The following is a 12143-nucleotide window of genomic DNA, read 5'->3' on the forward strand; positions in this document are numbered from 1 at the left end:
AGATAAAAACGTTATTGCCACACAATGATGTTGGTGGTATTCTTTTGTCATAGGTAGCTCAGTCCAGTAAGGAGGGGGGAGATGGGGGTAGGAAAAAAAAAAAAAAAACTCCAGGTCAGCTTTGGGAGTTCAGGAGTCCTCAATTTAGCATTTCAACACTCCAACTTCGGATACATGTTTGCAGTACCCTGTATAACCAGGGTATGGAATCTATCAAGTTTGATCAAACCCTAACCTGTTTACCATAACTAATTAGATTTTTTTTAGACTTGTTACTCATGATCTCTGAATATCACTCATGCATTCAATTTTAAACCAGTGGCTTATTTTCTCCTTTCCAAAAACACCATGAGGAAAGCTATGACTAGTCTGTTTATGCCATTCTGTGAGCTTAGTAGGATCTGAACTGTCTGTCAGTCAGTCAGTCCCAAATCCACCACATTGAGTCTGTAAGACAAGCACCCTGTCCAAAAATAACCCCTCCCCAGGACCCCAGAACATGGTGACCTCTTCCCCCTCCCCCTCAACCCCCTCCCCTGCTTTGCTCGGCCCCCAAAGCTCCATGTGTGTGAGTGTCAAGCACAGGCGCACACAATCACCAGGGGGACTGAGGGGGTTACCAGGAGTGTGTTCACCTCACACTCGCACGCTCCCACAAACCCACACGCACCCAGGGATTCAGACCGAGCAGCCAGAGAGACACGACTCCTCTGCTCTAACTCATGGAGACGGGTCATATGGCTGCAATGCTGGGGGCCTCGGGCGAGGACACCCACACCGCCCTGGTGCGCCTCGAGCGGACCATGATGGCCGTGGTGCGGGAGATCACCGTGGACGTCAGCACCTTCAAGCGGACGGTAGAGCGGCGCCTGGACGAGGCCTCCGGGAAGAGCGGGCCCCTGAGGGACGCTGTCACCCAGCTCCAGCAGGAGAACCAGGAGCTCAGGGCCCGGCTCCAGCAGGAGAACCAGGAGCTCAGGGCCCGGCTGGATGAGCTCACACAGCAGGTGGAGGACATGCCCGTCCTGCGGCTCGAGCAGAAGGTCCCCAGGATGAATGGCGCACAGTACGCCTCGGCCACGCGCACTTCCTCCAGTCAACACACTGAGGAGAGCCACCGGAGCCTCGCCACTCACTCTGAGGCAGTCAGGAGCTCCGTGTCAGTGGCGCACTACCCGAAGAGTGCCAGTGCCACTGTGGAGCTGGAGTGCCCGCCTCAGCCTCCTGCTCATTCACCCCCTGGTCCTGTCATAGAGTCAAATTCAACTGCTGGTTCTGTCTCGATCTCAACTGCTGGTTCTGTCCATGAATCTACTGCTGGTTCTATCTCTGAGTCATCTGTTGGTTCTCACCATGTTTCAACAACTGAGTTTATCTCTGATGCGTCTTTTGGTCACGTTCATTCTTCGACTTCTGATTCTGTCTTTGAGTCAACCACTGGTTCTTTCCAACATTCAACGCCTGGTCCTGATCCCGAACCTGTTCTGGCGTCTGGTCCCTCCTCTGAATCCATCCTCGGTTTTCTTCCTGATTCCCGCCCTGGATTTGGTCGTGATCCCATCATTTTCAAAACTACACCTGGCGACGGCTCTGATTCTACCCATGATTCCGACAGTGGGTCTATGTCGACCTGCTCATACGTCACACAACAGGCTGTCATCTCCAGCACAGAGGCCAGGGTCTTCTCAGCGTCAAATGTGAGTAATTATTTGATGCTTTCATACTGGCATTGTATCTCCTCCACCCACATGCCATCCACCATCCAGACTCTTTTTTTAACACCTGGAAAGGTTGTGCTGCGAACCTTGTTGTGAGGGTTTCCGTTTTGGTGTTCAGTTCTTTTGATGACCAGCTGTGCCAAAAATGCCCACTAGAACCATTAAGGCTTCCTGGCGGATGCATCAAAGGTTCTTCTGTGCGGACATGTCGACGGGTCTTTTTCTCGTTAGAGTACGGCGATGTTGAGGCGTTGATTGATATCTGATCCAGTTGAGTTGAGTTGTGTGGAGAGCATGTGTCAGGGAGCACGCAGCTGCAGCCATAGGCACACACACTAACACACTAACACACACACACTAACACACACGGTCTTTCACATCTGCAGCCATAGGCACACACACTAACACACTAACACACACGGTCTTTCACATCTGCAGCCATAGGCACACACACACTAACACACACGGTCTTTCACATCTGCAGCCATAGGCACACACACACTTACACACACGGTCTTTCACATCTGCAGCCATAGGCACACACACTTACACACACGGTCTTTCACATCTGCAGCCATAGGCACACACACACTTACACACACGGCCTTTCACATCTGCAGCCATAGGCACACACACACTTACACACACAGTCTTTCACATCTGCAGCCATAGGCACACACACTTACACACACTAACACACACGGTCTTTCACATCTGCAGCCATAGGCACACACACACTTACACACACGGTCTTACACATCTGCAGCCATAGGCACACACACACTTACACACACGGTCTTACACATCTGCATACATGCGTGCATGCAAGCATGCTGTCCGTGTCCATCATCAGTGCTTAAGGTCTGCTTATGCAGGCTCTCTGTGATTAATGTGGACGATAAATCCTCATAATTCAGCCTCATAGAAAGAGTCACGTTCTTCCTATGATTTGTGAGATGAGCCGCATGTTGTGCCCGTGACACTGTGGGGAGAAAAGAGACTCTAGGGACTTTGAGACTTGAGATGCTCCATTTCCTGCACCCCAGAAACACACATAAACACCCACACACATGCACACACAAACTTAAATCCCATAGAATGCACTTGACACCTAAGGTCAAACTGTCACACTTACTCACAGTACCCAAATATATATAAATATATATATATATATATATATATATGCTTTTGAGCATCTGTCTTGGTTGTGGTGTGATATTACTGAGAGCTGTTGGGTCGGCCGTAATCTTAGCAACAGTGGGCTTCTCCATTGGAATGTGGTAAGATCCACACGCTTCCTTGTGCCAGCCAGGCAGATGTAGCATGCAGATCCCTGTCACTCTCCTCCTCCGCAGGTTCAGAGGCCCACTCTGATCCCTCTGGCCATTCCTCTCAGTCCACAAAAGGCCACGTGTATTTTTAGGGGGTCTGATTGATTGCGTTTTTCCCTAAAGATTTAGTCAGTACTCTCCTGCATGGTCCAGGGCATGGTCTTTATAACACAGTATTATCATATGCCCTGATTAAGTTCCAGTGCCTTTACCACTATGCTGTGTTTATATTAAATGTATAGTGGTAACGCCCCCATTGCCTAGTGACGTCAGATGGATGCATTATACCAGGAAGTGAATGATTAACTAGAGGCTTATTCTGACATGCATGAGCAAACCATGCCTTTAAATACTAACTCAGCTCTGATGCAGTCAAGATCTTCGTGCTAACGACACTGAGCCACAGTGAGAGGTTCTCTACCTCGTCTGCCTCTCGGGGGAGTGCTCTGTCGCAAGCTAAGGTGACTGCCTGTGAACTGCTGAGGCTGGTTTTCCATGGTTCGTCCATCCACAGGCAGGCTAACCAGCTGTTCTGCTCCGACCCCAAACACCCCCACAACAACTCAACCCCCCAGCATTCCTAGAAGCTGAGGTCATCTGCCTATCACCTAAAAATATCCCATCACTGAACACCGACATATGCAGTTTAATGGAGGGGTGGGAAGGAGTGATATCTTTCATCGCCATGGCAGCCAAGGAATCAATATATTTGTTTATTACTGTAAATTTCTCTTCCTGAGGCAAAACCTAAATCTAATCATGAGGAAGGGAGAGACTGTGGAAGAAGCACTGGCACTTTTGTAACCTTGTTTAGGGGTACTAATGTTTCACTGGCAGCTCCTTTGGCCATCCCACTGGGAAAGCAGAGCTAAATGCTAGTGGAAAGTCATTAACTCATCCCAACAGCTATATATGGGGATAGTGTTAGTCAGATATTAATGCAGAGTTGATGACCAGTTTTAAAATAGACCAAGTCCAGAAATACACAAGTGCTGGTAACGTTATGTCCCTTCCATTTTTTATGGAAATTTGTAAGTATACCAAGCCACAGTTGTATTTTTTTTTAACCAGAGGGTGTACATGCATCATCTTAAGACAGAAGCCTGGCTTGGAATCCCCAGCTGGATATTCCCATTTAGTTTGGCCTTTGACAACACAATTAGACTCATTTCTTCCTTGCTCCTAAACTGCAAGACAATATCCTACTTCAACATGTGCCATTAATAATGAAGGAATTCAGAGTGTGTCACTTGGTGGGCATCACCAGTCCTGTGTTCTTCCGTTCCTGTAGTTCTGCTTTGATCTTGCCTGCAGAGAAAGGTACTTCTGTGGTCACTGGGTCACGTAGAGCAGCTCATGTCCGGTTTAAAGTGTTAGTCTCAGAACCTTGCCCTCACTCTACCCGTGGCTCCCTGCCATCCAGATACTTCACGTCTGCATCTAAAAGTAGCAGTTGACGCCAGTGGTGCCAGTTGACGGCAACGACAGGATTATTAACAGAACGGAAAGTTTGAATCACATTCATGATCCCTGAAACCTGGCAAAACTGACACGTCAGATTTCCAAAAACCCAAAGGGGGTTTCCACTAATAAAGCAAGGAACCTCGTACAGACATGAGAGGCTAATGAGAAGACAGAGTATATGGTAATATGAATTTAGGGTGGAGGCGGAGGCTTGGAACATATTAACTTTCATAACAGTAACTATTGGATATTTTTTTTTACGCCTCTGTTGAATTTGTTTCATTCTTCAAAGTTGCCATGATGAAGAATGAATTGAAGTATTATTCAAAACTGTCAGTATTACACATGCTTGAAGAATTAATAAAGAATGTAAATAACATCAGTATGATGGAAGAAAGCAAAACATTTAGCACCAGTCAGTGTCTAGGGGTGTCAGCAAAACAGAAAACAAAAGCGAGGAGGTGATAGTCCCAGCCAGAGTGGAGAGGAGGTGATAGCCCCAGCCAGAGTGGAGAGGAGGTGATAGCACCAGCCAGAGTGGGGAGGAGGTGATAGTCCCAGCCAGAGTGGAGAGGAGGTGATAGCCCCAGCCAGAGTGGAGAGGAGGTGATAGCCCCAGCCAGAGTGGGGAGCAGGCCTCTAATCCCCCTGCCAATCAGGACCAAATCCTACTGCAGAGAGAGAGAGGGGGGGAGAGAGAGCACAGGCACAAGGTGGGCAGGCCATGGAATGCCAGATAGGGCCATAACAGTCAGTCTCTTATGAAACAGTGATACAGTTTCATGTGGTCATCAAGTGTTTATTTCCATTGGGCACATAAGTCGCATTGCATTGTGTCAGCATGTGTGTTTCTGTGGCCTTCTACTCCATGGCAGCTCTAAGAATCTGTCCTCTGCTCCACAGGGAGATATCCATGAGGAAGCACCTACCAAACTGGAGCCAATCACCCAGAATGGACATGAAGGAGACTTAGGTATTAGCCAAAGTACGCACCCAAACATACACATGTGCATAAATAAATGAAAGAAACAAACACAGTGAAGCCCATGGATACCTACTATCAACTCTATAGTGGGCATTTTAAAAGAACTTCTCTCATTCATTTCCTCTAGGTCACTCAGAGGCCTTGACGGAACCTCAGTACCCAAGGTCAAACGTCAACGGGCAGCACGAAACCCCAATGGGCCTGTTCAAGCCCCAGGCCCCCGTTTCACCCCCTACCCGACCCCTAGAGCTGGGGGTCCCCAGGAGCCCGAAGCTGCTGCCCCGCCCGAACCTCTTCACACCTCAGTCACCCAACTCAATGTTCCGGAAGCCGTTCAACCCTTCTGCCTCTGACCCTGCCTTTACTGCTCCTAAACCGGTACCTGAGTCTCCGACTAAAGCTGGTGAGTGGAGTGTCTTCAATGAGTGTACACTCATCATTCATTACTCCTATTTTACTGGCCTATTTTTTTTTTGGAAGGTGCTATTTGTACCCCTGTGTAAAGAAGAAGTTACACACCCTGGCTTACGTAGTAAACGTATGCTATTTAACACCACCATGTAAATAGCAACACAGAAACTCCAGTATAAATACTGACGTATGCAGTTTGAACCCCAGAGAAATTACAAACATAGTGCTGTTCGCACCCTGGTTTAAAAAGATCGCTAGTATTATCAAAACAATTGTATTTTGGGAAGGTCATGACTTTAATGTACTGTATTGAGTCCCACAACCTTATCCTGTTCTGATGTCCACAGCAAAACCATGGAGCCCAGGTCTAATGAAGAGGAGCATTACTTTGCCAAAATTACCAGGTACAGGCTGATTAGAATGAGAGTCTGGTGTTAGTTCATGTGTGGTTGATGCATTGCATGCATTTTCTAATGCTTCCATCACTTTAATTCTTTATTCGTTACACCACATACAGACAAACCCTCACCAATACTCTCCAGTACTCCTCTTCCTTTGTCCAACCTCAGCCCATCAACAGATAAGAGGTCAGCTGAATAACTATGCACTAGAATATGATCAAATATTTAGGTTCAAAGTCAACTCAATATTTTTTCCCCCATCTCATCTGTATGAAAAGGAGGACTGATTTTGGAGGAGGAAACCCTTTTGCCACTGTTCCAGACAAGAGGCCTGAACTACTTCGATCTCAAACTCTGCCAACACTACGGCCCCAGGGGGTCCAAGCCAAGCAGGCCCTCTTTGAGAAGTCGGAGTCTACTCTAAACAAGTAAACACTGCCCTCCAGTGGCCAAAATACAAATTTCAATTTTTCAGGAGACAGCTGAAACGCCATAATGTAGCTTTAGATTTATTCAATTTGATGTCAAAAGTATAATTAAATCATAGGCCAGCTCTAAACAACTCAAATGTTACACAGCCTGACATAAGGGACAATTTCCTTGTTTTCCACAAGGCAGATGAAATCCTTTCCCGCGAAACCCTTTGGAGTTGTGCAGAACTCCAAACCCAAACTGGCCCGCTCCAATAGCTTTGGGGGCAGTGCCAGTAGTATAAAGCAGACTCTACTGGAATGGTGTCGATCCAAAACTATTGGGTACCAGGTAAAACAGATTGGCAGTTTTTTTATCCTCTTTCTCCTTATATTTGGGTTGTTTTCACTGCAAATACAATTTCAAATTCCTAAAGGTTAAAGGTGTAAACATTCTCATTTCTGCACTTGAACATGTACTGCACACTCTGTTCATTTTAAGGATTAGCATTTTTTTTTTTTTTTTTAAGCATTTGACAATATGGCGCTTGCTACCCTAGGACATTCAATGTTATAGTATGTCTTCTCTGCCCTCCCCCCAATAAACAGCATATAGACATACAGAACTTCTCATCTAGTTGGACTGATGGAATGGCTTTCTGTGCGCTGGTCCACTCATTCTTCCCCACTGATTTTGAATACGAGTCCCTGAACCCAGCTAACCCCAAGAGGAATTTGGAAGTGGCTTTCACCATGGCAGAGTGAGTGATGTGACAGAGAGGGAGTCACATGGTGTCTGTGAAAGTGTCTCCTTGTGTCTGTCTGACCTCTTCCATCTCTCCTCACAGGAAAATGGCTGACTGTATGCGCCTTATTGAGGTAGAGGACATGCTGGCCATGGGTTCCAAGCCGGATCCCATGTGTGTTTTTACCTACGTGCAGTCCTTGTACGCCTGTCTGAAGTTTTATGAATGAGTTTCCTCTCCGTGTCAGTGGCCCCTCCTTCCACATTAATCTCTGTGTTCTCCTTCACCAAAGTCCTCGGAATTGATCCTTGCAAGTCCAATTTCGACAAGAAGAGGATAACCTTGTAAATAGAAAACAAGTGTTTTACGGATGGCAATGCATATATTTGGTGTTATTTTTAATGACATTGCTTCAGTTGTATTTGATATAATGACTGTATTTTCTGTCTATTCAAAATGATCTGATAGCAAATCACCAATATCTTTGATGACAGCTGATGTGATGAGAGAGTAAAGCTAAACACAAAGCTGTTGAAGATATAGAGAAAACAAGGGTGAGATGATAATTGTGGATAATTGTAATGAGTAACAGGACAGGTAGGTAAAGAGAATTGGAATGTGACCATGGAGAACAAAGGGAAGTGGGCTGTGTTTGACTCTGCAGTACAGTAGAATTGCATTAATAGTCACTGCTGTAAAGGCATGACTGGGTTTGTAACAAGCTCCTTAATAAAAAAAAAATTATTGTGCTTGTCGTGATAATGTACCGTTAATAAAGCACTGAGCAGTAAAAATTGAGATTTTTTTTCAGCCCTAAATTTATTTCAGACAGTATGGACAAAAGCATTCAGTCAGACATCCTCCAAATGTTTTAAGGATCGCATGGCGGCTCTGAATAAACTTCCATCATCGTTGTGTTTCTCATCCAGCTTCACAGATCCAGTGCAAAATACATAGCCTACATTTGACGGAGGGACAGTCTGTCATCTAACTAATCTTACGTGCGTGTAATGACACCGCCAGGTAGGGAGTTTGTGTATTCTACGGCAATCAAGCGAGGAAATGAACTCAGACATCAGTCAGTTTGTCCGGAAAACATCCATAAATCGCATCCAAGCCACGCCCTTTGCGTTCCTTGGAGACAGTTTAAGTAGGTTATTTTCTAAACAGTATCTTTCAAAATAAATTAACCTTAGTAATAATGTAGTAGTAATTAATATGTTATAACCCTTTTCCTTGTTAAAAGATTGTATGATGTACGATAGGCAGAATTGCAGAGACTGACGTCCTGAAAACACTGCTAATATTGGCTATCACAACGTTAAGCGTTATTCAGCTGAATAAATTGAACGGCGATAAAGTTCACGAACACACAGATTACTAAACTAATCTCGGGTTGAAATTATGTTGACTTGGAGGCACTGTTGTTCACCGTATTTAATCCCTTGAAGCAATATCATCCCTGAGATAACATTTTGCCCTGGATATTAGAATATCAGAATGAAAGATGAGAGGAGGATTTTCCTAAATATGGCATGCCATCCATTCAGCATTTATTTATTTATTTGTGTGTTTGTTTTATTATTTATTTGCTGTATTGTGTTGCTGAGATGAAGTAAGAAGTTATACAGACATTCTTTTTATTCTTATCCATCGGCTCGCCAGGGTCCTTGACCCATGAACGACAAAACGTGTATATAATAAATCCCCTTTGAGCATAATCTAAATGGGAAAAGGTGTTTAAAATGAAGAGTTTGCAGTCACCGACATTCAACTGTGTGATCCGACTATGCGATGAACAAGACAGACAACAAACATTTCCGCCCTGGATGTTCCAAGACTTTGGGAAGGGTGATGACGAGGAGGCATAGGGAGGGGATCAAAGGCGACAGGTTATTCGTCAGTCTGTCAATTCCCGGGGAATACATCAAGATCAGCAGAATGGTTCAGACACCTTTAGCCTCAGTGACAATGATGGTAACACCTTGCTAGAATGGCCGAGTGGGGTGGAGAAAACGCGCGTGAATAAAACAGGAGGGCGGCCTCAAGCGTCACAACATTTCAGCAGTGGTCTCTCACAGCAAAGAACGTGTTTTCCAATTTGCACATATTCAGTGAGGAACTCGTGGACGTCGCCAGCTCAATTACTCAGTATTTGATCTGTAGTAATGGCGTTGTTTGTTGACCGAACGTGTACATACATTCAAAAACGCACAGAAGACATGGTGTTTGATTTTAATCAGGAGTGTCTGCAATTCTCAGGTATGGCTTGTAGTACTTTCATGTTGAAAAAAATCAAATTAGTTTAGCACTCATTCTTCTTTTGCTTGAAAAGTTATGTTAAAGTCGACTGCATTCAGGCATCACCTTTTACTAATAAGGAAAATTGTTTAAATAACGTGATTTTACAGATGGAGTCAGGGAACAAGTGATGTCCTCTCCTGTTCCCGAAAAAGGACCTCCCGAAGCCCAAAGGAAACGCAAACGAACTATATTCAGCCGTGCGCAATTATTCGAATTGGAGCGCGCATTTGTGGCGACACCTTACCCAGATATCACTTTGCGCGAGAGACTGGCTGCTATAACTCTACTTCCAGAGAGCAAAATTCAGGTTTGAAAAAATCTTTGTGTAATATAATATTGCCATTAGGTAAATATATCTATTAATGCTGTCATTTGAGGAAATCCGTAAAAAAAATATTAAAACGGCGCAGTTTCTAGATGTTAACCAAGAAGTGAGACAGAAAAAAGGACTTCCACTGGAGAGGAGTAAGCTTTCAGTGAATAACAGACCACACATTCCTTCTCTCCACAGGTCTGGTTTCAAAACAGACGTGCTCGAAGCATTAAGAGTGGAAGGCTGAGTAAGTCTGTTAGAAATGGTCCAGGCAGAGACTCCAGACTTTCCTTCCCACCATCAAGTGAGCATCCCCATCTCAACTCCACTGTTACACCTTCTGAAACACCAGGAATGTGGAGCAGGCAAGGTCAGCACTGTGCCTCACTCAGAGACCAGGAGGTCAGACCAGGCTGGTCGAAACAGAACATGGGTCCCTGGTCCCAGATTCCTGCCCAGCCTACCCCACCTCTACCACCCATCTCCCCTGATCTGCCTGAAGCCTTGCCTTGGATACCAAGTCAACCACTGCAGCCAGGGACCCTGTCTGAGAAACAGGATCACTTATTTCTGAAAAATTGGAGCGATTTCAACCAGGCCTTTACCTCATCACGAACATTTCGATCACCTGCAACAAAGTGTGCTTACCTGGACAGGCATGTTACCATGTCTGTGGACCAGGTGGTCCCTATGCAGACACAGCAAGTTTACTGGGAGAGCCAAGGCAAAATGCAGCACCAGACCCCAGCACACCCACAGACATCCCTGGGGGATATCTCTGATATAATCTACAGTGCTGCAGTGGTGACAAACCTGGTGGATTTCTAAGTGGTTGTTAAGGACTTATGAGAACTCAACATGATAATGTTCCGTGAGACTGAACAGACTGTAAACTCTGTGATTTCATGGTGCATTTTGTATATGTGTATTGTGTATGTGCCTCTGTCTCTCACAAAATGTACTTTTTAGACTTTTTCCACACTCCTTTGTTATTGTAATTGCACTGTGTCCTCTCTATTTACTTTCCCACCTTTTTATGAGGATGGGAAGGGGTATTTATTCAGATTAATTGTAAGTGAATACATTATTGGACATTAACTACATCTAGTTATCATGTTCAGGTGATAAATAAATCTCAAATCGTGTAATTCATGGCTCATTTTCTTACAATCTACATTATATACTGTACATATGCTGTTTACATACTTTGTATACTCTATTGACAATGACCATTGTTTGGATTTAATTGAGAGCTTCTGAGAACCTCAGGTTTCATGTCATATATTGGTTAAGATCCTTTTAAAAACATAACAAAGTAGAATCAGTAAAAGCGGGGGGCGGAGGGGAATGGTGCACATAATTGTTTTCTAAATATCTAAATATTTTCTACATGTAATGTGGATGGATATCCTACATAATTAATGACGAAAAGATAAAAAATAAATCGTAAATCACAGCCCCAATTCTATCATTTTAAAGAGATCTTACATTCCATCTGGAATTATTGTGTATCAAAATGTTGAATTCGACTTGGATTATTATTGTGAAGATATAATTGTAGATATTGTAGTTCCTCTGACCCACTGGACACTGATCCCTGTATCATAATCTCTAAAGCCAAATCATCTTCAAATAAATAATAAAAAATCCCTAATCTGGGTGTTAAATCCAAAGTCTGTGAGATATATTTTGTGCATGATTTGGCCTGTGTGTTTTCTACATACATCTGTGAAAACTGAATGCATCTGTATTGACTTATTTTCATTACCCCTTTCAAACTGAGAACCAACCAGGGTTAGACCCATGTTGATTTTGTGTTTGAAGGGGACAACCCATGTGGTCTGATTTGGCTTTTTGACCCACCTCAAGAGGTGGGTCGGAAAAGGGTGGATTTCAATGTGAATTGCACAACTCAAGTTGCTAACAACCCCCTGACCATTTGCATCTCTCGTGGCTGGTGACCCTGGTCCTATCTGAATTTTCATGGCCGGGGATTAACCCGTGTTGACTGATTTGGTTTTAATTGAGAAAAGAAGGGTTGAACATTGGTCAAATAATCC

The 12143-nt window shown here is 44.5% G+C and overlaps 2 protein-coding genes across 3 annotated transcripts; both read left to right on the top strand.

Moving 5' to 3' along the window:
- The first annotated feature begins 573 nt into the window (after positions 1-573).
- LOC105906617 (mucin-5AC-like) lies at positions 574-8264 on the top strand. 2 transcript variants are annotated; one of them, XM_012834798.3, is made up of 9 exons: positions 574-1697; positions 5417-5498; positions 5626-5901; positions 6257-6313; positions 6427-6496; positions 6589-6738; positions 6925-7072; positions 7330-7481; positions 7569-8264. In XM_012834798.3, the coding sequence occupies exons 1-9, from the start codon at positions 723-725 to the stop codon at positions 7693-7695; spliced, it is 2037 nt and encodes a 678-aa protein (XP_012690252.2). In that variant the 5' UTR covers positions 574-722; the 3' UTR covers positions 7696-8264. The 2 variants fall into 2 exon arrangements, with proteins under 2 accessions (XP_012690252.2, XP_012690253.2); XM_012834799.3 differs by having other exon boundaries at positions 5417-5486.
- A 1631-nt stretch (positions 8265-9895) lies between these two features.
- sebox (SEBOX homeobox) lies at positions 9896-11463 on the top strand. The gene is made up of 2 exons (XM_042708507.1): positions 9896-10077; positions 10258-11463. The coding sequence occupies exons 1-2, from the start codon at positions 9898-9900 to the stop codon at positions 10909-10911; spliced, it is 834 nt and encodes a 277-aa protein (XP_042564441.1). The 5' UTR covers positions 9896-9897; the 3' UTR covers positions 10912-11463.
- Positions 11464-12143: the final 680 nt, after the last annotated feature.

Source organism: Clupea harengus, chromosome 8 (assembly GCF_900700415.2).
Source record: "Clupea harengus chromosome 8, Ch_v2.0.2, whole genome shotgun sequence".
Classification (NCBI taxonomy): Eukaryota; Metazoa; Chordata; class Actinopteri; order Clupeiformes; family Clupeidae; genus Clupea; species Clupea harengus.